At 37.9% G+C, this 27,997-nt stretch overlaps 1 protein-coding gene across 1 annotated transcript; it reads left to right on the top strand.

Moving 5' to 3' along the window:
* Nucleotides 1-4: 4 nt before the first annotated feature.
* Nucleotides 5-27,997, top strand: LOC306857335 (protein FAM13C-like; the record flags this gene model as incomplete). The annotated part of the gene is made up of 10 exons (XM_079397239.1): nucleotides 5-173; nucleotides 18,029-18,215; nucleotides 21,149-21,290; nucleotides 21,556-21,637; nucleotides 23,242-23,438; nucleotides 23,548-23,631; nucleotides 23,733-23,828; nucleotides 25,382-25,563; nucleotides 27,401-27,502; nucleotides 27,883-27,997. 10 exons carry the CDS (start codon nucleotides 5-7, stop codon nucleotides 27,995-27,997), a joined length of 1,356 nt encoding a protein of 451 aa, XP_079253365.1.

The following is a 27,997-nucleotide window of genomic DNA, read 5'->3' as shown; positions in this document are numbered from 1 at the left end:
CGGCATGTTCTGCTTCTGCCTGCAGGGCTCTTTGCTGAAGCTCCAGGCTCTGGAGGGAGACACCAGCCCTTCTTCAGACCCCTCTCCCGAAGAAAGTCCACCCAGCCTGGGATTCAAAAACGAAATTCTGATTCCTTCGTGCAATGGCGTTGGGCAAGAGCACAGCTCACCAGGTAAGAGAGCCGGCTGTGCTTTATGGGTAGCGTGTGAGTGCCTGATGGTCAGAATGAATGGTGGGCTGCTATGTTGCATGAATGAATGAATGTGGTCTGCTGATATGAAAATCTACATGACTGATGGGAGGGCTGGGCTTATTTGTTTATGGGTTTTGTGAAGAAGATGGCTCTTGTTTTTTGGGCACATGTGAGTCACTTGCCCGAGCCGCTTCACACTGGCATCTATTAATAACGCAGGCAAGGAGATCGCATGCACCTCCTCAGCACGACTTTAACATGTATTCATCCCACAGTTTGGCAAGATTCTTTATGGACTACCTCTTGCATACATCTTTTCACTGTTTTTTTTCTGCTCTAAAAGCTAACAAATGATGCTGGATCTTTTTTTCTGAGCAGTTACTTTTAACCAGCTGGTGATTTTTGAGCTCTCCTCAAGTTCACACAGGTGTAGCAGAGTAACCACACGTGTAGTATAGGGGGAGACAGGGTATGGTTGTAACACTTTTTGTTTCAGCATCGGTAAAATGCTGAATATTTGAGCTAGAGTGCTCAAACTTTTATACAAAGCACCCACATTTGTTCAATACAAAAGGCACCAATTCAAATCTCTGCAAGAATATCACAGCCCTTATAAGTTGATGTTAATACAAGGAGTGCCTCTGTTACAATCTACCCCATTACGGGGTAGGTTGTAAAACATGCTGGGGTAAGTTGTAACAGTTAGACAAAAAAAGCAAAAACAGCTGCCACTTCATAAAGTTTGCTTCAAAAACAATACAAAAGAACAATACAAAAAAATGTTGCACTTTCTACGAATGACCACATCTCCAATCCGCTTTCTGTTCGATGCAGGAGTGTGTGTGTGTGTGTGCAAATTAGACTACTAGAACAAACCTGCTTAATGGTATTTATGCTTACTGAACACTCAACTCCTGTGTACCGCAGTAAAGAACATGTAGATCTAACAAAAACTGTGTAAATTTGTGTTTAACCCTAGAATGAAGACTTGGTGGTTCCAGAAACTGCATAGGGCACATTTTGCCCACACTTCCTTTGGCTTTGAGCTGCCAAAAAAGCTCCATATAGACAACATGAAAGTTCTCAGTTCTATGTAAGGGAATGCTAAAATGTGTTACAACTTACCCCACCCCTGTCATCCATTGTTTAGTTAGCTGTATTAGCATAACCGTTTGAAATTAGCAAAATGCATCACATTTTACCTGAGAATCTACAATTAATTCTAATGTAAGTTATATGATTTAGTCCGCAACGGTACTAAGCAAAATATAGTTTTGGTATAAAAAAAATCAGATTCTACACCAAAATCATTTTTTTCTTTATAAAATCTGCATCTATCTATTTACAGCCTTGACAACCATTCATATAAGATCGGGGAGGAAGTGGGTAAATAATGAAATTATCATAGGACTCCTAGCTTGACCCTGATAGGAGCAAATGGTGCTGTTACAACCATACCCGGTCTCCCCCTATGTTCAGCTGATTTTCACAACTATGAAATCATTTTCTTAGTAAGCATGCAATTTCTAATATAGTGACATTTATACACTACTGTTCAAAAGTGTTTTTGAACATTTTAGAAAGAAGTCACTTATGGTCAACAAGGCTGCATTTAATAAATAAAAAATACAGTAAAAACATTAATATTGTGAAATATTATTACAATTTAAAACAACTGTTTCAGCATCATTACTTCAGTCTTCAATGTTACATGATCCATCAAAATCATTCTTATATGCTGATTGCTGCTCAAAAAACATTATCATTATCAATGTTGAAAATAGTGCTGCTTAATGTTTTTGTTGAAACTTTTTTTCTTTCAAAATTATTTGGTGAATAGAAAGTTGAAAAGAACAGTATTTACTGTAACTTTTGATTAGTTTAAAAATGCAAATTTGTCACACACACACACACACACACACACACACACGTTGGTTTTTGTGGTTTATGGGGACTCTCCATAGGCGTAATGGTTTTTATACTGAACAAACTGTGTGTGCTATTGCCCTAAACCAACCCTACACCTAAATTTAGCCCTCACAGGAGACTTTGTGCATTTTTAGATTTTCAAAAAAACACCATTTAGTATGTTTTTTAAGCCTTTTGAATTACGGGGACATAGGCAGTGTCCTCATAAACCACCTTCATATTGTAATACCTCTGTCATACCCATGTCATTATACAAATTTGTGTCCTCATAAACCACCTAAACATGCACACACACACACATTTTATGGGGACATTCCATAGGGGTAATGGTTTTTATACTGTACAAACTGTATTTTCTATCGCCCTACACCGATCCTTCACCTAATCCTACCCCTCACAGGAAACTTTCTGTATTTTTTTATTTTCAAAAAACTTCATTCTGTATGATTTGTAAGCTTGTTTCCTCATGGGGACCTAAAAAATGTCCCCACAAGGTCAAAATTTACTGGTACCGTATTACTATCCTTGTGGGGACATTTGGTCCCCATAACACACACACACACAAGGTACTGACTTTTGAACTTTTGAACAGTAGTGTACATTTTGAAGCCTACTGAACTGCTGAAGCCACTGTTTGTTAACATTTTTGGTTCATGATCACTTTATGCCATAATCTGTGGATTGTCTTGTTATGGTTTCAATGGGTCAGAGAGTTTACGGTGACTCAGTGTGTTTGTGTGTGTGTGTGTGTTAAGCTCAGCAGTTTGTCATTTGTTCACTTTGTTCATTTCCGCTGTCTCTCTGCATCTTTGTTTTCATTTGTGTCTGCTATTGTTCTTTTTGGAAAAGTGTGGAATGCTAAAGTTTGTTTGAGTCAGTATGAATGGTGAATTTGCTTTATTAATTAAACTTCGTTAAAAAGAGCAATGCAATCTTATTCATTGCTTATTCAGGTTATCTTATTCAAGGTTTGATAATTATGGCATTGGCGCTTTATAAATTATTAGCGGTGTTAAGACAAGCATCACTATTACTGTTTAGTGTTAGTGAATTGAAAAATCCCCTAGTGGTAAGTTTTAAACTTCAGCATGTAACTTGTCCCACAATGTTCATGCTATGAAATCATACTTCAAATCATGCATCTTGTTGAGGACGTGTACTATTACTTTTCTAACCAGCCAGATTTATGATTTTCTCCTTGTAGACAACTAAAAAAAGGATGAAAAGTCCTATAGAGCCTCAAGCTTTATCTTAAAAAAACAAACAAACAACAAAAAAAGAATATAGCTGCGAGCAGCGATGACGGGCCCAAGCCGTCAGCATACGCCACCCCGGTGGCATCGATAAAACGGTGCCCAGCGAGCACAAGCATCACAGTAACCCTCTGGCAGTTTGGTTTTAAGGGATACGGCAATTAAAGGGTTAATCCAAACCATCAACTCAGTGAAACACACACACACACAGAACAACATATAAAACTTTAAATTCTGTGAAAATATATTTTTCATTGGTAGTTGATGTTAGTTAATGCATTTACTAATGCTAACAAATGAGAAATTATTATAGTTACCAAAGGTTTTAATGATTTATTTTTCCATTAACTAACATGAATAATTTTTTCTAACACAAATGAATAAAGTAAAAAATATATTGTTAATATTTAATGTTATTTGTGCATTAACCAATGTTAAAAAACAACATTATTTAACTGTTGTTAGTTAACATCATTAATAAATATATACCATTTAATGTTGATCAAAATCAATTCCAAAATGTGTTAATATATTATTACATTTTAAAGTTTTATCTTTTGAACATGACTATTTTTCTAATATTAAAAATATTTTGTTCATTGTTAGTTCATTGTAAGTTCATACTATCAATGAAGAATTAACATGCTGTAAAAAATATATTTTTCATTGTTAGTTCATGTTAATTAATGCATTCCCTACTGTTAACAAATGAGACTTAATTATAAAGTGTTATCAAAACCTTTAATGCTTTATCAGCATTTTTTAAGGATTTTATTGAGAAGTTTAAACAGACCCTCTCTCTCTCTCTCTCTCTCTCTCTCTCTCTCTCCCCCTCCACACTCACTGAACTCACACAGTCAGTCACCCACCCAGTCACCCACCGCACACATTAGGAGCGCAGTGACAGGAGATCTCTGATAGTTTTAATTTTCTGCTCTCCATAGTGTATTGTAAATTCATGAAATTAATCACATATCCTCAGACGGTCTTGTTCTGTGTATGTAATTTTTTATGAAGTGTTTGGAAGCTGCTCTTTAAAGATAAAAAAAAAAAAAAGTGTTCTTTTTTACTGTAACTTTAATAAATTGCCATTAAATCACCGTTCAAGATATCCTAAATCGGTCCGCAATGAAGCATCTTCAGTATCTTGGAAGCATGTGAAAAAATGTTTGGTGTGAATTTTTGGTTTCTGCTTGAAGGAGTATGAATTTGTTTACAGCCCGTTTTAAAAAAAAAAAAACACATTAAAAAAAAAATAGCCGATTTCCTGTTGGTCGTAGCTAATGACTGTAAATTAGAAAGTTGTCCGGATTAATAAGAACAATTTATGTACCGAGTTTGGTGTCTGTAGCTATCATTATATATATATAATCATTAATAATTATATACCATTTAATGTTGATCAATATTAATCCAAAATGTGTTTATATATTATTAAATTTTAAAGTTTATCTTTTGAACATGACTATTTTTCTAACATTAAAAAGATTAATAAATGCTTTAAAAAAATTGTTCTTTGTTAGTTCATACTATCATGGAAGAATTAACATGCTGTAAAAATATATTTTTCATTGTTAGTTCACGTTAATTAATGCATTTCCTAATGTTAAGAATTGAGACCTTATTATAAAGTGTTATCAAAATCTTTAATGATTTATAAGCATTTTTTAAAGATTTTAAAAAACAGACCCTCTCTCTCTTTCTCTCTCTCACCCACTGCCTCAATCCACACAGTCACTCACACAGTCACTCACACCCCACCCCCACCCCTCACTCAGCTGCAGGCTGACAGGACCTCTCACTCAGAGGCAGGCTGGCAGGGAGCTCTAACTCAAAAGCAGCTCTGATAGTTTTTTAATTTTCTCCTCTGCATAGTGTATTGTAAATTCATGAAATTAATCACATATCCTCAGACTGTATTGTTCTGTGTATGTAATTTTTTATGAAGTGTTTGGAAGCTGCTCTTAAAAGATAAAAAAAAAAAAAATTATCTTTTTTACTGTAACTTTAATAAATTGCCATTAAATCATCGTTCAAGATATCCTAAATCCGTCCGCAATTTAGCATCTTCAGTATTTTGGCATCATGATAAAAAATGTTTGGTGTGATTTCCGTGTTTCTGCTTGGAGGAGTATTAATTTGTTTACAGCCCGTTTTTAAAAAAAACCCACATTAAAATAAATATAGCCGACTTCCTGTTGGTCGTAGCTAATGACTGTGAATTAGAAAGTTGTCCGGATTAATTAGAACAATTTATGTACCGAGTTTGGGGTCTGTAGCTAAAACTAACCCCCTCATTTTTGACAAAAGGTGGCGCTATAGAGTGCCTCTTCCACGCCCGTTTATGAGCTTTTTCCAGTGTCTAACTATCATTAATACTCATATGTGTGTTGAGTTTCATGACATTCTAAACATGTTATCTGCCTCAAAATCACCAGAAACGAATTTTCAACTTTGACACGTTGCCATGGCAACATAATTTTAGATATCAATATTCCCTTCACAGTTTTACATCGGCCGTGTTTTGACATTATTCTGGTGAAGTTTGAAGCAAATCGAGTAAAAATAAGATGCTGAATTCAAAGCATTTTGAAAACGACACACTTCCTGCAGCCAGTTGGTGGCGCTATAACTTTCAGTCATAATAGTCACATCTATCCGATCGGCATCATACAACGAACAAATCACTGAAGTTTGATCTACATCATACAATGTATGTGGACGTTATTAGGCATTTCCTGGGTCTCATTTTTCGCCATAACTTCATCGCCTCGCCACGGGCAAACCGTTCGACATATCAAAAATATCTTCGCAATTTAGCGTCCCCAATGTCTTGAGATCATGTTCACCTAGTTTGGTGGCAATCGTATGGAAATCCTCAGAGGAGTATATCAAATTCCAGAGCATGCGCTTTTTAAACAGCCCTGAATAGCCGACTTCCTGTTGGGCGGAGCCTAAGACATGCAGCGTGAAAGTTGTTCAGCTCAATGAGTTCTATATGTGTACCGAGTTTCATATGAATACGTGCAAGTATGTGTGAGCTATACATCAAGTTTTCTGACAATTTTCCAGGGGGCGCCGTAGAGCCCCTGTGCCACGCCCGGGTCCCAGCCTCAGCGGCGTCCTAATGGCCGCAGGTTCCAATGTGCGTGCCGATTTTCGAGAGTTTTCGGGCACGTTAAGGCCCCCAAAAGTGCCCGGATGATTGAAATAAAAAAATAAAAAAAAATAAAAAATAAATATAGCTGCGAGCAGCGATGACGGGCCCAAGCCGTCAGCATATGCCACCCCGGTGGCATCGATAAAACGGTGCCCAGCGAGCACAAGCATCACAGTAACCCTCTGGCAGTTTGGTTTTAAGGGATACGGCAATTAAAGGGTTAATCCAAACCATCAACTCTGTGAAACACACACACACAGAACATATAAAACTTTAAGTTCTGTGAAAATATATTTTTCATTGGTAGTTGATGTTAGTTAATGCATTTACTAATGCTAACAAATGAGAAATTATTATAGTTACCAAAGGTTTTAATGATTTATAAGCATTTTTTAATGATTTATTTTTCCATTAACTAAAATGAATAATTTTTTCTAACACAAATGAATAAAGTAAAAAATATATTGTTAATATTTAATGTTATTTGTGAATTAACCAATGTTAAAAAACAACATTATTTAACTGTTGTTAATTTACATCATTAATAAATATATACCATTTAATGTTGAAATCAATGTTTTAATGTTTAAAATCAATTCCAAAATGTGTTAATATATTAAATTTTAAAGTTTTATCTTTTGAACATGACTATTTTTCTAATATTAAAAATATTTTGTTCATTGTTAGTTCATTGTAAGTTCATACTATCAATGAAGAATTAACATGCTTTAAAAAATATATTTTTCATTGTTAGTTCATGTTAATTAATGCATTCCCTACTGTTAACAAATGAGACTCAATTATAAAGTGTTATCAAAACCTTTAATGCTTTAAGCATTTTTTAAGGATTTTATTGAGAAGTTTAAACAGACTCTCTCTCTCTCTCTCTCTCTCTCTCTCTCGCTCTCTCTCTCTCTCTTTCTCTCTCTCTCTCTCCCCCTCCACACTCACTGAACTCACACAGTCAGTCACTCACCCAGTCACCTACCGCACACATTAGAAGCACAGTGACAGGATATCTCTGATAAGTTTTAAAATTTTCTTCTCGCCATAGTGTACTGTAAATTCATGGAATTAATCACATATCCTCAGACTGTCCTGTTCTGTGTTTGGTGTGAATTTGTGGTTTCTGCTTGGAGGTGTATGAATTTGTTTACAGCCCGTTTTGAAAAAAAAAAACATAAAAAAAAAAAAGCCGACTTCCTGTTGGTCGTAGCTAATGTCTGTAAATTAGAAAGTTGTCCGGCTTAATGTGAACAATTTATGTACCAAGTTTGGTGTCTGTAGCTATCATTATATATATATATATAATCATTAATAATTATATTCCATTTAATGTTGATCAATATTAATTCCAAAATGTGTTAATATATTATTAAATTTTAAAGTTTCTCTTTTGAACATGACTATTTTTCTAACATTAAAAATATTTTGTTCATTGTTAGTTCATTGTAAGTTCATACTATCAATGAAGAATTAACATGCTGTAAAAAATTATATTTTTCATTGTTAGTTCATGTTAATTAATGCATTCCCTACTGTTAACAAATGAGACTTAATTATAAAGTGTTATCAAAACCTTTAATGCTTTATAAGCATTTTTTAAAGATTTAAAAAAAACAGACCCTCTCTCTCTTTCTCTCTCTCACCCAGCTCCTCAATCCACACAGTCACTCACACCCCACCCCACCCCCACCCCCTCACTCAGCTGCAGGCTGACAGGGAACTCTCACTCATAGAAGCATTGTAACAACTGTCTGATAGTTTTTAAATTTTCTCCTAAGCATAGTGTATTGTAAATTCATGAAATTAATCACATATCGTCAGACTGTATTGTTCTGTGTATGTAATTTTTTATGAAGTGTTTGGAAGCTGCTCTTAAAAGATAAAAAAAAAAAATAAATCTCTTTTTTACTGTAACTTTAATAAATTGCCATTAAATCATCGTTCAAGATATCCTAAATCCGTCCGCAATTTAGCATCTTCAGTATTTTGGCATCATGAGAAAAAATGTTTGGTGTGATTTACGTGTTTCTGCTTTGAGGAGTATGAATTTGTTTACAGCCCGTTTTAAAAAAAAACCCACATTAAAATAAATATAGCCGACGTCCTGTTGGTCGTAGCTAATGACTGTAAATTAGAAAGTTGTCCGGATTAATAAGAACAATTTATGTACCGAGTTTGGTGTCTGTAGCTAAAACTAACCCCCCCATTTTTGACAAAAGGTGGCGCTATAGAGTGTCTCTTCCACGCCCGTTTATGAGCTTTTTCCAGTGTCTAACTATCATTAAAATGGATATGTGTGTTGAGTTTCATGACATTCTAAACATGTTATCTGCCTCAAAATCACCAGAAACGAATTGTCAACTTTGACACGTTGCCATGGCAACATAATTTTAGATATCAATATTCCCTTCACAGTTTTACATCGGCCGTGTTTTGACATTATTCTGGTGAAGTTTGAAGCAAATCGAGTAAAAATAAGATGCTGAATTCAAATCATTTTGAAAACGACACACTTCCTGCAGCCAGTTGGTGGCGCTATAACTTTCAGTCATAATAGTCACATCTATCCGATCAGCATCACACAACGAACAAACCACTGGAGTTTGATCTACATCATACAATGTATGTGGACGTTATTAGGCATTTCCTGGGTCTCATTTTTCGCCATAACTTCATCGCCTCGCCACGGGCAAACCGTTCGACATATCAAAAATATCTTCGCAATTTAGCGTCCCCAATGTCTTGAGATCATGTTCACCGAGTTTGGTGGCAATCGTATGGAAATCCTCAGAGGAGTATATCAAATTCCAGAGCATGCGCTTTTTAAACATCCCTGAATAGCCGACTTCCTGTTGGGCGGAGCCTAAGACATGCAGCGTGAAAGTTGTTCAGCTCAATGAGTTCTATATGTGTACCGAGTTTCATATGAATACGTGCAAGTATGTGTGAGCTATACATCAAGCTTTCTGACAATTTTCCAGGGGGCGCCGTAGAGCCCCTGTGCCACGCCCGGGTCCCAGCCTCAGCGGCGTCCTAATGGCCGCAGGTTCCAATGTGCGTGCCAATTTTCGAGAGTTTTCGGGCACGTTAAGGCCCCCAAAAGTGCCCGGATGATTGAAATAAAAAAAAAAAATAAAAAAAAATATAGCTGCGAGCAGCGATGACGGGCCCAAGCCGTCAGCATATGCCACCCCGGTGGCATCGATAAAACGGTGCCCAGCGAGCACAAGCATCACAGTAACCCTCTGGCAGTTTGGTTTTAAGGGATACGGCAATTAAAGGGTTAATCCAAACCATCAACTCTGTGAAACACACACACACAGAACATATAAAACTTTAAGTTCTGTGAAAATATATTTTTCATTGGTAGTTGATGTTAGTTAATGCATTTACTAATGCTAACAAATGAGAAATTATTATAGTTACCAAAGCTTTTAATGATTTATAAGCATTTTTTAATGATTTATTTTTCCATTAACTAACATGAATAATTTTTTCTAACACAAATTAATAAAGTAAAAAATATATTGTTAATATTTAATGTTATTTGTGAATTAACCAATGTTAAAAAACAACATTATTTAACTGTTGTTAATTTACATCATTAATAAATATATACCATTTAATGTTGATCAAAATCAATTCCAAAATGTGTTAATATATTATTAAATTTTAAAGTTTTATCTTTTGAACATGACTATTTTTCTAATATAAAAAATATTTTGTTCATTGTTAGTTCATTGTAAGTTCATACTATCAATGAAGAATTAACATGCTGTAAAAAATATATTTCATTGTTAGTTCATGTTAATTAATGCATTCCCTACTGTTAACAAATGAGACTTAATTATAAAGTGTTATCAAAACCTTTAATGCTTTATAAGCATTTTTTAAGGATTTTATTGAGATGTTTAAACAGACCCTCTCTCTCTCTCCCTCTCTCTCTCCCCCTCCACACTCACTGAACTCACACAGTCAGTCACCCACCCAGTCACCTACCGCAAACATTAGAAGCACAGAGACAGGAGAACTCTGATAGTTTTTAAATTTTCTCCTCCGCATAGTGTATTGTAAATTCATGAAATTAATCACATATCCTCAGACTGTATTGTTCTGTGTATGTAATTTTTATGAAGTGTTTGGAAGCTGCTCTTAAAAGAAAAAAAGAAAAGAAAAGTTTTCTCTTTTTTACTGTAACTTTAATAAATTGCCATTAAATCATCGTTCAAGATATCCTAAATCCGTCCGCAATTTAGCATCTTCAGTATTTTGGCATCATAAGAAAAAATGTTTGGTGTGATTTCCGTGTTTCTGTTTGGAGGAGCATGAATTTGTTTACAGCCTGTTTAAAAACAAAACCCACATTAAAATAAATATAGCCGACTTCCTGTTGGTCGTAGCTAATGACTGTAAATTAGAAAGTTGTCCGGATTAATAAGAACAATTTATGTACCGAGTTTGGTGTCTGTAGCTATCATTATATATATATAAACATTAATAATTATATACCATTTAATGTTGATCAATATTAATTCCAAAATGTGTTAATATATTATTACATTTGAAAGTTTATCTTTTGAACATGACTATTTTTCTAACATTAAAAAGATTAATAAATGCTTTAAAAAAATTGTTCTTTGTTAGTTCATACTATCATGGAAGAATTAACATGATGTAAAAATATATTTTTCATTGTTAGTTCACGTTAATTAATGCATTTCCTAATGTTAAGAATTGAGACCTTATTTAATGATTTATAAGCATTTTTTAAAGATTTTAAAAAACAGACCCTCTCTCTCTTTCTCTCTCTCACCCAGCTCCTCAATCCACACAGTCACTCACACAGTCACTCACACCCCACCCCACCCCACCCCACCCCACCCCTCACTCAGCTGCAGGCTGACAGGGATCTCTCACTCAGAAGCAGTCTAAGAGCTCTCTGATAGTTTTTAAATTTTCTCCTAAGCATAGTGTATTGTAAATTCATGAAATTAATCACATATCCTCAGACTGTATTGTTCTGTGTATGTAATTTTTTATGAAGTGTTTGGAAGCTGCTCTTAAAAGATAAAAAAAAAAAAAAATTATCTTTTTTACTGTAACTTTAATAAATTGCCATTAAATCATCGTTCAAGATATCCTAAATCCGTCCGCAATTTAGCATCTTCAGTATTTTGGCATCATGATAAAAAATGTTTGGTGTGATTTCCGTGTTTCTGCTTGGAGGAGTATTAATTTGTTTACAGCCCGTTTTTAAAAAAAACCCACATTAAAATAAATATAGCCGACTTCCTGTTGGTCGTAGCTAATGACTGTAAATTAGAAAATTGTCCGGATTAATAAGAACAATTTATGTACCGAGTTTGGTGTCTGTAGCTAAAACTAACCCCCTCATTTTTGACAAAAGGTGGCGCTATAGAGTGTCTCTTCCACGCCCGTTTATGAGCTTTTTCCAGTGTCTAACTATCATTAATACTGATATGTGTGTTGAGTTTCATGACATTCTAAACATGTTATCTGCCTCAAAATCACCAGAAACGAATTTTCAACTTTGACACGTTGCCATGGCAACATAATTTTAGATATCAATATTCCCTTCACAGTTTTACATCGGCCGTGTTTTGACATTATTCTGGTGAAGTTTGAAGCAAATCGAGGTAAAAGAAGATGCTGAATTCAAAGCATTTTGAAAACGACACACTTCCTGCAGCCAGTTGGTGGCGCTATAACTTTCAGTCATAATAGTCACATCTATCCGATCGGCATCATACAACGAACAAATCACTGAAGTTTGATATACATCATACAATGTATGTGGACGTTATTAGGCATTTCCTGGGTCTCATTTTTCGCCATAACTTCATCGCCTCGCCACGGGCAAACCGTTCGACATATCAAAAATATCTTCGCAATTTAGCGTCCCCAATGTCTTGAGATCATGTTCACCTAGTTTGGTGGCAATCGTATGGAAATCCTCAGAGGAGTATATCAAATTCCAGAGCATGCGCTTTTTAAACAGCCCTGAATAGCCGACTTCCTGTTGGGCGGAGCCTATGACATGCTGCGCGGAAGTTGTTCGGCTCAATGAGTTCTATATGTGTACCGAGTTTCATATGAATACGTGCAAGTATGTGTGAGCTATACATCAAGCTTTCTGACAATTTTCCAGGGGGCGCCGTAGAGCCCCTGTGCCACGCCCGGGTCCCAGCCTCAGCGGCGTCCTAATGGCCGCAGGTTCCAACGTGCGTGCCAATTTTCGAGAGTTTTCGGGCACGTTAAGGCCCCCAAAAGTGCCCGGATGATTGAAATAAAAAAAAAAAAAAAAAAATAAAAAAAATAAAAAAAAAAAAATAATAATCCTTAGAAGAACAATAGGGCCCTGCGCCTTACTGGCTTGGGCCCTAATAATAATCCTTAGAAGAACAATAGGGCCCTGCGCCTTACTGGCTTGGGCCCTAAATATCATAAAGTTTTTTGGGTAAAGGCCTTTTTAAACTTGGGCCACGAAGCACTGAGTTAAAAATATCCTAGCAACCACCTTAGCAACTCACGAGTCAGTATATTACAGAAACACATTCGTTAGCAAGAGCTATCTATTCTCACAATATTTTACAGTTAGTGAGCTCATTTTTAAGGAACAAACATTTCAGTGCAGTAGAAATGAATCTGAAAATGGTACAGCCCTAGGAATGGTTCACTGCCTTGGTAGTGTACTTACTAGTGAACTAGAGAGCTGACTGAAGCACACCCTAGAAACCATATAGCAATGCAAAAACAACCCCTCAGAACACTTAAGCAAACACATAGCAACACCCTGGCAACAGACCACAACATACATAGGGTAACATCCACTCAGAACATTTTAGCAGCCACATGTAATCATCATGGCAACCACCCACAACATCTTAGCAGCTGCACAGCAACACAATAACAACCACTCAGAACACATATGCAACTGCCTAGCGACTCCCTAGAAACAGCCCAGATTCCCTTCCAGGAACTCGAGCTGCATCGACGACGCTACGGGAACGCCTTCAACGTGACCGCGCTCTGAACTAGAGTGTAATCTCTCCAATGGATGGGCGAGACGTCATAGGCGGGTGACGTCACCGACCGGGAAGCATAAAAGCACGTGCGAGGGAGCCGGCGTTTGCTTTTTGTCATTCGGTAACCGCTACTCTGTCTGTGTGTCTGTCGATTTGTGTTGTGAGTCTTATTTAGTGTTGTTTGTCCTGGCACAATCACTTGAAATAGGCTCCAGCAATATGTGCAAGCACTGGGGCGATAGCAGATCGCATTACCGGCGTGTTCCTCCCTGCACACGTTATATCACTGCTGGGGATACATGCAGTCTGTGTGTGGTCTGCTTGAGAGGGAGGTGACTGCCCGTTTTGTGAGCTTTTTTCATTGCTTATGCCTGCTCTCTGAAGGCTCTCTTTGAAAAAGAAAAGAGAGGAGTGAGTTTTCACTAGCATTGAATGAAGATGGGCGAGCCCCTATCTTCTCCCCTTCCCTAGACCTGTCTTCCTCCGACGAGGTGGACGCGTCAATGAAACAGTGTTTGCACAAGCATATTATGAATGAGAACGGCGCGCAGTCAGCTCTTAAAAAAAAAAGGGGGGGCTGATTGTGCTTCTCCCCGCTGTACATCTCGCATTCCCGCCGCTGCTGAGGCGCGGCGGCGAGTGAGATTGCGGGGATTGCAACATGGATCTGGCGAACGGGTTGGAGACGGGTTCGCCCTATCTCCTCCTGCATTCCCCAGATCTAGCGCTCTCGCTTGCGGAAGCCCGCGTGTGCGGTTTATCCCCCTTTGAGTGAGAGCTCGCTGTTGCTGCGCGCGTTGCCGAGGCGACGCGTGCATTATGTATTCTCATTCATATCAGAGCGATGCCCCAAGTGGAACAGACGCTCGCGAGCTATCTGTTCCCTTGCGTGGCGTTGTCTCTGAAGGCTCGCGGCTGCAGGTCAGGCTGGTGCGTGTCTGCATACCATGGCAGTGTTACAGGCGCACCAAGCTGACGTACCTGCTTAGAGAGCTGGATGAGGGATGGAGCTCAATTTGACTGGAAAAAGAAAAAAAAAGTGTCTCCTGCTCGGATCGAGTCGATCCTCACCTCAGTAAAGAGAGTGAAAGAGGGCCAGTCACTCACTGTCAAGCAGTTTCAGAACTGCTGGGGCTCATGGCAGCTGCGTCCAATGTGATACCTTTTGACCTGCTGTACATGAGGCTGCACAGTGGTGGCTGTGGCCTCTGAGGGGGCGCAGCTCATAGCTTCCGGTCTCTCAACCGAGGTTGCTGAGACCATCTTCCAATCCAGAGCTCCCTCTACGAGGAAACTGTATGCCCTGAAGTGAAAATTTTTCACTTCTTAGTGCGGAGACTGCCACCTTGACCCAGTTAACTGCCCATTTGGTACAGTGCTGGAGGTCCTGCAGGCCCGTTTCTCTGCAGGGGTATATCACTCCACCCTGAAGGTTTACGTGGCGGCTTTATCGGCCTACCACGCCCTTCTCGGTGGCCTTACAGTGGGTCGACACCCCCTGGTTACATGTTTCCTCCACTGTGCGCTGAGGCCTCCTGTACGACGTGTCCCTCGGGGACCTGGCTGTGGTTTTAGAAGCTCTCTGTACCTCCATTTGAGCCTATTGAAGAGATTTTTGATCGCATTCTCACTTTGAGACTTCCTTCCTTTTGGCGATAACTTCTCTTAAGAGAGTGGGGATTTGCAGGCCCTTCATGGCCCCTTCTTATCTCGTATTTGCCCCTGGTCTGGCCAAAACGTTGGCCCCTGGTCTACCCTTGAGTGGGTTATTTCCTAGAATCCCCTCTTCTATACCACGGCCTGTCGTGCTGCAGGCCTTCAGTCCTCCTCCCTTTGGGGAGCCCGACCAGAAGCTTTGTGCCAAGGAGTATGGCGACCTCCAAGGCCTTTCTGGCAGAGGTTTCGATGCAGGATATTTGCAATGCTGCGGGTTGGTCCACGCCCCTCACCTTTATTCGGTTCTATGACCTTGATCTTAGGGCCACTCCGGGCTCTTCTGTTCTTTCGCCCTCGTAGTGCTCCTGAGGGATACACATAGGGCAGGGACTTGGAAGTCTGGCGGCGTGGGCATCTTGTTCCCGTAGCGTCATCGACGCAGCTCGAGTTCCTTGAAGGGAACGTCTCAGGTTACGTATGTAACCCCGGTTCCCTGAAGGGAACGAGACGCTGCATCTCGAGGCCATACTTCCTGCACCCCTGCGAGCGGTTGATTCATTCCTAGAAGCAAACGCCAGCTCCACCGCACATGCTTTTATGCTTCCCGGTCGGTGACGTCGCCCATCCATTGGACAGATTACACTCTAGTTCAGAGCGCGGTCACGCTGAAGGCGTTCCCGTAGCGTCGTCGACTTTCATGCCAAGAACTCTGCTCATGTGTTTGCATAAAGATGCATTTAAAAGTTAATGACCAAACGTATCATTATAAAAGTTCACAGTGTTGCTGCAGATGAAATATAACGTGGATAACATTAAATTTATGATGCGATATGAGATTTGAAAAGGGAGAAAAAAATGTTTGGCAAAAGGCGGACTCGAACTCGGGTCGATCGCGTCAAAAAGCATACGCTTTACCATCTACGCCACTGAAACTGATGTTGAACTAACTTCTTTTTTTATCGTTGACTAACCCAATCTCACGTTAGTGGGCGGAGTTAGTGTAAATAGCCTCTGCCTACAAGATGGGTTATTTGCACTTAGTATAAATAGACACTCCGTTACTTTTTCCCCATTTATTGACTGACAGTGCGCTGTGTGAGCATGCTGTTACTATAGATCTAAATGTGAATGTGCATGAATTCATCCCACTCGCAAAAAACAGATTTAGTATTCATCAAAATGAATTAAAACAGGGAAATGCAAACTCAGAATATGACGCAAACTGCAATAATTAAATATGTTAAACAACACAAATGTATCTAATACCATTTTATTAACCAATGTCTTTGCTGCTGACCTTTGATGATCCAGTTCAACCATACTAATAAGCAAAAATGACTTTAGATAAACTAACAATTGTGCTTCATTGTTTTTTTTATTGCCGAAGAGTGTTAAACCTTCTTATCCTGAGTTTTACTTTACAGACGTGAATTTACTTTTCCTTCACAAGATACAGGGCTTTTACATTTGTATTAATGTAATTTCTTGTATTAAAAACAATCAAGCCCTGCTCATATTTAAAAAGTAACGCAAAAGTAACGTAATATTGTAATGCATTACTTTTAAAAGTAACTTTCCCCAACACTGCTCGTGACATCCTAGCAACCGCATATAAACACCCTGGTAACTGCATAGGAACTCCCTAGCAACAGCTCGCAACACCTAGCAATGGCATATCACCCCAGTAACAACCCACACACAGCATCTTAGCATTCATATTTAAGCACCCTGGTAACCACTCACACATAGCACATTAGCAACCACATAGCAACACCCTAGCAACAGCCCAGAACACATTTGAAACTGTACAGCAACTCCTAACAACTGTCCCTAACACTTAGAAACTTCATAGCAACACATTAACATCCACCTACAACATCTTAGCAACCACATATAAAAACCCTGACAACCACTTACATAGTAGTCTCGCGTAGCCAGACCTTCAGACTGACGGCTGAAGGTCTGGAATAGATGGCAGCTTTCATTGGCCAAGGCCGCCCATGATGCCATTTGACCGACATGTCAAACAACCAAACACAGTTCGTTTCATTCAGCGTCACGTTTCGGGGTGTGGAAATGTTGCCACAATTTCAGACTGGTGTGTAAAACTCGCAGACTTATTATAAAAATTCTATGCCGCAAACTCTAAATATTTCACATACTTTTGGAAATCCATCGTTTAGTTGACCCTGATAAGCGCTCGTCGTCACAGTTGTAAACACAACGGCTTTCTTCTTTCGTAAGGGGGTTTGGCATCACGGCATATTTGTTTCCAGGCGGAACGTTAAATAATGTGACACACGTCTCCCGGAAATCCTGTATAATCTAACCAATACGATGACAACTTCTAAATTCCTGAAGTGTTTCCAGATAAGTGTGCCATATGCATCAGACGTTTAGCCAATGTTCCGTGGGTGTGACATCTGAGGCTGAGACTACTTACATAGCAACTCCCTAGAAACAGCCCAGAACATCTTTGAAACTGTACAGCAACTCCTAGCAACTTTCCCTAACACCTAACAACTCCATAGCAACCATGCACAACACTTTGGAATCATGCTGGCTGATTTTGCACAGCAAGCACCACTCACTTTTTTTCATAGAATTGTTTAGTTCTATTTGAAATGGATCAGGTTGGATATCAGGCAACTGTGAGAAAATCTTCTGTCTTTTCCAGATGACGTGCTCAGTTTGAATCGTAATCTGAGGGCTAGCAGCCCTCAGCCACACTGCTTTCATCCCAGCGTGGGACTCTGATCTGTGTGTGTGTGTGTGTGTGTTCAGACTGTAGGCTGGCAGACGGTGACTGTAGCAGTGATCTCCAGCAGGGCCCGGGGCCCAGTCGACTCATCCAGCACATCACAGACGACAACAGCCCCCTGCCCTCCCCACGCTGCTCCAGCCAGAGCCAACGCTTCAACACAGACCCTGAATCTGCCCCGTCTCCACCCTGCGCACAGCATCTCATCATGTACGAGCACTCACACTCTCACACACACACACACACACACACACACACACACACACACACACACACACACACATATGTTGGGTTTCCATGTTTTATGGGGACGGTTCATAGATGTAATGATGTTTACTGTGCAAACAACTGTATCTTCTATCCCCTTAGCCTAAACCTACCCCTCACATAAAACTTTCTGCATTTTTAGATTTTCAAAAAAGATCCTTCTCAATGATTTATAAGCTGTTTTCCTTGTGGGGATCGAAACATTTCTCCACAAGGACAAGGATTTTGAATATGTTGTCCCCCTAACATAGGGTATACCTGAACCACGCATACACACACACAGCTCTGTCGGTTGGCCTATTCAGTCGAAATACCTCCTTTCTCCTTTCCTGGAGAGCAAGTCTCAGAATCAGCCGGCTGCAGCTAGTAACACAGTGACCCACATTTCAAACCTGATTTTCATTTCTCATTATTAACATGAGTTTCCTGCTGACTAATGCTGTAGTGATGGAAATAGACATCCGTGACAGCCTAAACTGTATGTGTGTGTGTGTGTGTGCTGAGATGGAAATAGGCCATGAAAGGTTTTTTATTTTATTTTTTTGTAGTAGTTTATTTGTTGGTATTTATGATGTACTCACTAGGTCTGCTACTAGTAGTTAATAGTACTAATAGAGCCATGCAATAAATTATTTAATAGAGTAAAATAAACTGCACAGGACACAAGATTACAAGATTTCTGCCTGGAAAATTAATTTGAGTAAATTTTTATATATATATATATATATATATATGTGTATATGTGTGTAAATTCAAATTAATTTTCCAGGCAGCCATGTAATCTTGTGTCCTGTATATACGTATGTATGTGTGTGTGTGTATATATGTGTATATATATATATAATGTATGTATGTATATATATATGTATATGTGTATATATGTATATGTATGTATGTACACTCACCTAAAGGATTATTAGGAACACCTGTTCAATTTCTCATTAATGCAATTATCTAATCAACCAATCACATGGCAGTTGCTTCAATGCATTTAGGGGTGTGGTCCTGGTCAAGACAATCTCCTGAACTCCAAACTGAATGTCAGAATGGGAAAGAAAGGTGATTTAAGCAATTTTGAGCATGGCATGGTTGTTGGTGCCAGACGGGCCGGTCTGAGTATTTCACAATCTGCTCAGTTACTGGGATTTTCACGCACAACCATTTCTAGGGTTTACAAAGAATGGTGTGAAAAGGGAAAAACATCCAGTATGCGGCAGTCCTGTGGGCGAAAATGCCTTGTTGATGCTAGAGGTCAGAGGAGAATGGGCCGACTGATTCAAGCTGATAGAAGAGCAACTTTGACTGAAATAACCACTCGTTATAACAGAGGTATGCAGCAAAGCATTTGTTAAGCCACAACACGCACAACCTTGAGGCGGATGGGCTACAACAGCAGAAGACCCAACCGGGTACCACTCAACTCCACTACAAATAGGAAAAAGAGGCTACAATTTGCACAAGCTCACCATAATTGGACGGTTGAAGACTGGAAAAATGTTGCCTGGTCTGATGAGTCTCGATTTCTGTTGAGACATTCGGATGGTAGAGTCAGAATTTGGCGTAAACAGAATGAGAACATGGATCCATCATGACTTGTTACCACTGTGCAGGCTGGTGGTGGTGGTGTAATGGTGTGGGGGATGTTTTCTTGGCACACTTTAGGCCCCTTAGTGCCAATTGGGCATTGTTTAAATGCCACGGCCTACCTGTGCATTGTTTCTGACCATGTCTATCCCTTTATGACCACCATGTACCCATCCTCTGATGGCTACTTCCAGCAGGATAATGCACCATGTCACAAAGCTCGAATCATTTCAAATTGGTTTCTTGAACATGACAATGAGTTCACTGTACTAAAATGGCCCCCAGTCACCAGATCTCAACCCAATAGAGCATCTTTGGGATGTGGTGGAACGGGAGCTTCGTGCCCTGGATGTGCATCCCACAAATCTCCATCAACTGCAAGATACTATCCTATCAATATGGGCCAACATTTCTAAAGAATGCTTTCAGCACCTTGTTGAATCAATGCCACGTAGAATTAAGGCAGTTCTGAAGGCGAAAGGGGGTCAAACACAGTATTAGTATGGTGTTCCTAATAATCCTTTAGGTGAGTGTATATATATATATATGTATATATGTGTATATATATATGTGTATATATATGTATACTGTATATATTTGTATAATTGTATAATGTTATATTATTATAATATTATAATATTCAGCAATGATGATGAATTGATCAAAAGTGACAGTAAAATTGTAATGTTAAGTATATAAAATGTTATATGTTAAGTTTATATAGTTTATATATAACACATTTCTATTTCAAATAAAACCATCAAAAAATCCAGAAAAAAACTATTATGGCTTCCACAAAAAACATTAAGCATCATAACTGTATTCAACATTGACAATAATAAGAAATGTTTCTTAAGAAGCTAATCAGCATATTAGAATGATTTCTGAAGAATCACGTGATACTGAAGACTGGAGTAATGATGCTGAAACTTTAGGTTTGCATCATAGAAATAAATTCATTTAAAATATATAACAGAACAATAGTTATTTTGAATGATGATAATATTTCACAAATTTTGATCGGCGTTGATGAGCAGAAGAGACCTTAAAAAATCTTACTGACCCCAAACCTTTGAACAGTAGTGTACATTATATAATTTAATGTTAAATGCACCTTTTTTTGTACATATTTGTATTTGTATAGAATTCACAGTGTTTCTAACAACAGAAAATGTGCATTATTACCAAGACTGCATTTTTGCAGTTTTATTACTCTGATTATAGTCTGGTCTATATGATCTTTGTAGTTGTACAAGTGTGTTTATATGTGCATTTATTTTTTTTCTATTTAGGGCTCGTGGAGTTGGTAGAAAGGAGGTTCCTGGAGATACAAAGGAAGCTACTTCCATCCCACTCCTCAACAAACACATCCAAACTCTCAAGAGGAAAATACGCAGGTTTGAGGAGCGCTTTGAGCAAGAAATGAACTATAAGGTCAGAATAATTAAAAATCCTGGATATATATATTATGAACAATTCGACATTCAGTTTTAACATTGTTGTTTAGTGCCCTCTACTGGAGAAGAATCGTACAACTGTGCTGTGTGATTTCATTTAGAATCTAAATCTAAATGATCATATGACCAATGATTCTCTTGGTTATCAAAATTTTAGATAAATCATTGGTCATATGATACATATGATTCCAGATAAGAAGTTACAGCTCCTGAATTGAGTTTGTGCCTGTTCTCACCCACAGCCTTCACATAATGATAAATCAACCAATCCAGAGATGTTCAAGCTCATGAGTGAACTAGCCAGGTCTCGCAAGCAGCTCAAAGGTAAGACTGCCAGTCTGAATAATACAACATAAGGTGGTTCATCGCCCTAGTTTATTAATTAAAACAATTTTAAAAGATTAATTGTGCATGGCTCTCAGGACATTATTATGCATTTTATTGTAATGTCTGGGAACCCATATTCAGATTAGCCAAAAAAAGAGTCAAACATAAATGCAGAGTGAGTAGATTAAAATTTTGTTGTCAATCTTAGATGTTTTTTTATATTAATTATAATGGTAATAATGGCAAATTTTATTTAAAAAATATAAAAATATTTGTTTTGAATATAAAAATTAAAAACAAATTAATATAATTTTCCTAACTTTTTTTTATATATATACTTTAAAATGTTGTTGTTTTTATATTTTAAAATGTAATATTTTAAATTTTGTTGTCAATATTAGTTAAAATTTTAATAATAGTTACATATGATTATATACACTCATCGGCCACTTTATTAGGTACACCTGTTCAATTGCTTGGTAACACAAATTGCTAATCAGCCAATCACATGGCAGCAACTCAATGCATTTAGACATCTAGATGTGGTGAAGACGACTTGCTGAAGTTCAAACCGAGCATCAGAATGGGGAAGAAAGGGGATTTAAGTGACTTTGAACGTGGAATGGTTGTTGGTGCCAGACGGTTTGAGTATTTTTAAGTATTCATAAGATCTGGTAGATCTTCTGGGATTTTCACGCACAACCATCTCTAGGGTTTACAGAGAATGGTACGAAAAAGAGAAAATATCCAGTTGTGTGGATGAAAATGCCTTGTTGATGTCAGAGGTCAGGGGAGAATGGGCAGACTGGTTAGAGATGATAGGAAAGCAATAGTAACTCAAATAACCACTCGTTACAGCCAAGGCATGCAGAATACCATCTCTGAACGCACAACACTTTCGAACCCTGAAGCAGATGTGCTACAGCAGTAGAAGACCACAACGGGTGCTGGCGTAAAGAACATAAAAGCATGGATCCATCCTGCCTTGTCTCAACGGTTCAGGCTGGTGGTGGTGGTGTAATGGTGTGGGGGATATTTTCTTGGCATACTTTGGGCCCCTTAGTACCACTTGAGCATCGTTTAAACACCACATCCTACCTGAGTATTGTTGCTGACCATGTCCATCCCTTTATGACTACAGTGTACCCATCTTCTCATGGCTACTTCCAGCAGGATAATGCACCATGTCACAAAGCGCAAATCATCTCAGACTGGTTTCTTGAACATGACAATGAGTTCACTTTACTCAAATGGCCTCCACAGTCACCAGATCTCAATCCAATAGAGCACCTTTGGGATGTGGTGGAACGGGAGATTCGCATCATGGATGTGCAGCCGACAAATCTGCAGCAACTGTGTGATATTATCATGTCAATATGGACCAAAATCACTGAGGAATGTTTCCAACACATTGTTGAATCTATGCCATGACGAATTAAGGCAGTTCTGAAGGCAAAACGGGGTCCAATCACTAGCAAGGTGTACCTAATAAAGTGGCCAGTGAGTGCATATGATTATATATATGTTCATGTGCAGACATTTTATGGTGCTGTCAATTAATAATCAATCAAACCAATGAACTTGTTCACCCGTTTCCCCAGATTTGAAGCTTAGACTGTCATTTGAGGAATCCCGGACATGTGAGAACAACCAGTCCACAGATATTTGCAGGTACACCTACGGCCAGCAGGAGACGCCAGAGCAGCAGCACAAGCCCTCTCTGGAGGAGACTATGGACACACTTCTGAAACGATTACGGGAGAAACGCCAGGCCCTCGGCCTCCCAGACAACATGAAGGTGAGGCCATCTGCAGATGCATTCTGTTCGGGTGGGTGGGGATTTGATTTTGTGTTTGTGCGGCCAGGGTTTGCGGTGATTAACTCAACACGTGCTCTTCTGTCCACAGGAGATGACCCAAAGACAGATGGCCTTGGAGAAGATCACTCTGCAAAAATGTCTGCTGTATTTTGAGAGCTTACACGGCCGCCCTGTAAGAGGTTTTTCGCATTTAAATACAGAAATGTTCTATTAGGCTTATAGCATTAATATTTGAACAAAATGTTTATTTTAATGTGATATTGTCTCCCGTAGGGCACCAAACAAGAGAAAAACCTAGTAAAACCTCTCTATGATAGATACCAGATGGTGAAACATCTCCTGTGTGCGACTCCCACTATTACAACTATAGTAGGTGTTATTATATACTGCATACAGTACACATACACCACCAGTCTAATAGTTAAAATGATTAGTTTTTGAACTCTTTTGTTCACCAAGGCTGCATTTATTTACAGTAATATTGTGAAGTAGTATTAATTAATGCAAACTCCTCACATTTCAGTGACAACTCACTTTTATTTAGATCAAAATAGGTCACCAATGAGATTTGCTTAGATACAAGAAGGTGTTTTTAAAGGATAACATTTTATGTTTTTGTGGTCTGAGATGTGGGAACAGTGAAGAGAGAGGGCAAACAATTTGCATTTTAGGTCAGCATTTCAGCCAATATTGTCTTTGACAGCTTGCGTAACACTTCATCTCTTATAACATGGGATTTTGACCAAATGTATGACCCTGGAGCACAAAACCAGTCATAAGTATCAAGGGTATATATTTGTAGCAATAGCCAAAAATACATTGTATGGGTCAAAATTATTGATTTTTCTTTTATGCAAAAAATCATTAGGATATTAAGTAAAGATCATGTTCCATGAAGATATTTTGTAAATTTCCAACCATAAATATATTAACTTAATTTCTGATTAGTAATATGCATTGCTAAGAAGTACATTTGCACAACTTTAATGGTGATTTCCTCAATATTTAGATTTTTTTTTTGCACCCTCAGATTCCAGATTCTCAAATAGTTGTATATCAGACAAATATTGTCCTATCCTTACACATCATATATCAATGGAAAGCTTATTTATTCATATATATAAATGTCAGTTTCTGCATTTTGTAAAATGTTGCAACAAGATGTTAATTTTTAATAATTAAATTATTATTAGGAAAAAAAAAATCCTTAAGGTAACTACAAAAGAGCATGTAAAGCAAATATCTTTAAAAGAAATTGCATGTGGTGCATGCCCCCGATCCGCGCAATGTTCTCACCTTTTTCCCTCTTACCTGTTTGCATATCTGAGTATTGCAATTTAAAATAACTGTTTTGTATTTGAATATACATTAAAATCTAATTTATTCCTTTGACAAAGCTAAATTTTCAGCATCATTACTCCAGCTTTCAGTGTCACTTGGTCTTTCAGAAATCATTCTAATATGCTGATTTGCTGCATAAGAAACATTTCAATGTTGAAAACAGTTGCTGCTTCGCTTTTTTTTTTTTTTTTTGGAAAGTGATACATTACTATTTGGTTAAGTAAGATTTTTTAAAAAGCAAGGATGCATTAAATTGATAATTTGATTAATGTTACAAAACATTTCTATTTAAAAAAAAAAAATACTCTTCATTGAACTATTCAATCTATTCATTGAAGAATACTGAAAAATTTATTCTGATTTACATAACATATTAAGCAGCAACACTGATAATAATACAAACCTTTATTAATAATTGAGAACCAATAATAATGGATAATAATTAAGCACCAAATCAGCAAATTAGGATCATGTGACACCGAGACTGAAATAATGGCTAAAAACAAAACATTAGTTCTAGTTTTATTTTAAAACTACAATTTAGAGTAAGATTCTGTATGTTTGTTTTGAATGTATCACAGGAAGAAGAAGAAGGCTCAGATGACGACTCTGTTCGGTACACACCCCCACCCATGTTCCTCACTGATAAGAGAGGCTGTGGGGAGGAGGGAGACAGTGACCCGGCCTTTGTGTCTCCACTGGATGAGATCAAGTCAGTGAGACATTCAGCCATAACCATGTCAAACCTCCACGAGGCCTCCAGGTACGCAAGCCTTAGTCACATCACATGCAATAAAAATAATGGGGTAACATTTTAGTTTAGGGACCTATCCTCACTATTAAGTAGTTGCTTATTAGCATGCATATAACTAGAATATTGGCTCTTTATTAGTACTTATAAAGCATTTAATGCTGGTAACACTTTCTTTAAAGGTGTCCTTGTTACACGTTACATGTACTTGCTATTATAAAAACAATTAAATTATGCATAATTACATGCAAGTAACCCTGAACCAAACCCTAATGCTAACCCTACCCATACAGCAAGTACATGTAGTTAATATTACTCAGTACTTAAATGTAACAAGGACACCTTCAAATAAAGTGTAATCTTAATGCCTTATTCTGCGTGAGCATATTTTAGATCCCTTAAAGGGATAGTTCACCCAAAAATGAAAATTCTGTCATTAATTACTCACCCTCACATCATTCCAAACCCGTAAGACCTTTGTTCATCTTCGGAATACAATTGAAGATATTTTTGACGAAATCCGAGAGTTTTCTGACCCTCATTGACAGCAACGCAACTGAAACATTCAAGGCCCAGAAAGGTGGTAAGGACTGACATGGAAGAGAAGAAATGGTTGAATAAAGTTATTTTTTTCTTTTGCGCACAAAGTGTTTTCATAGCTTCATGAAATTACGGTTGAACCACTGATGACTATTTTAACAATGTCCTTACTACTTTTCTGGGACTTGAATGTGTCAGTTACATTGCTGTCTATGCAGGGTATGATTCATGTTCTATATTTCAAGCCTTCTGAAGTTATATTTTGTGTGATGAATAAACTGAGATTTAAGTCGTTCACAGTTCTTTCAAATATGTTACATCGAGATGTGGCATTTGAATTGACTGCACAATTGAGATTGGAGAACTAAAACAAAACATGTCAATTTCTGTGTTTATCACACACAAAGGGATCGTATGACTTCATTTTTTAAAAGTTCAGCCCCAGTTCCCATTTATTTTTGTTGGTAGAGCAGGGTTGCCAGATCTGCCTAACAAAGCTAACCCAGTGAATACGAAAAATGTAACTCTCATACCTAAAATACATATTTTACAGTCACTGGTAAAAAAAAATTGATTGTCTCACACAGAAGTCACTTTCAAACCAAGCAGCAGCTTTATGCATTACACGCTATTTCAACTTGTACTTTACTTGAAAATTACTGTGTAGTTGTAAACATAGTCACAGTTTAAAAATGTACATCACAGTTTTTATATATTAAAATATCATCCTTAAAGATTCACAGCTGGTGAACGAAATACTTTGGTGGGGCTGATGAATTTTATTTTTGATTTTCAAATGGATATATAAAATTAAAAATGTCAAGATAATCCTAACAAGTTGGGAAGTTGGAAATCGCTTCCATAGATTTATTATTATAATTTTTTTATTTACTACAATCATTCCTGGAGAGACCTGGCACTTACCATAGAAACACCCACACAGAGGCTCCCTTCCGGTGCCTTTCTCTCACAAAAATCTCCTTACAGTGCCTCATCATCTAGCTCAGTTTTATTATTGTTAGAATATAAATTGGGCTGACTAAAATATGTCAGTATAAGCATTTCTATCAAATACACATAGTTTAAACAACATGTTAAACCTTTAAACTCTGGCTAACAGTATAAACGTTTAAAATTCTTCAGGAAAACCGCAGAATTGGCAACCCTCCTCTGGACAATATTCTGCTAAATATATTCTGTTGTGTAAAACAGAGAACCTTGGGTGACATGGGTGTGTAAATGTCTCCTAATGATAAACTGTAGGGTAAAATATTCCCTTACAGACTGTCTTTGTCTACTTGAATTGCAGGTCTGAGTTGCTGGAGTGTTTGCGTGAGACTCGAGCTGAGAAGAAGAGACGATGTAAAGCCATCAGAGAGTTTGAAGAGCAGTTCCTCAGACAGATGGGAAGGTAAAACACAGATGCGTTACTGTGGCATTAACACATTTTAATGGTATTTTGTTACTTTTGTCTTTTTGAACATGGACAGGAAGGAAAAAGGAAAATAAAGTTCAAAATAGTTTGGCGTAGTTAGCATAATACACATCTATGATACACAAAATAATACCACTAGGAAGAAAAAAAACAATGTTTCTGTACACAATATATGGATTTAGTTTTTTAAATAAAATGCATTTCCATTTACTCTGCTATGCACTGATGTACAAAACTGCTTCAGTAAGGCAACTCAAGGGTTAAATGTGTTTTAATGGTAGTGTAATCTAACGGAGTCATCCGTTTCATGCGGTATCTGTTTTTTTCTTCTTTCCCTCTCAACCAAAATAATGAAGAACCGCACAAAAAGATGACCGAATCCCCATGGCCGAGGAGTACCAGGAGTACAAAAGTCTCAAAGCCAAATTACGCTTACTGGAAGTGTTGCTCAGCAAACAGGAAACCACATAG

The sequence above is a fragment of the Barbus barbus genome (assembly GCF_936440315.1).
Source record: "Barbus barbus genome assembly, chromosome: 38".
Classification (NCBI taxonomy): domain Eukaryota; kingdom Metazoa; phylum Chordata; class Actinopteri; order Cypriniformes; family Cyprinidae; genus Barbus; species Barbus barbus.
This window is presented reverse-complemented; position numbering and strand designations above follow the sequence as displayed.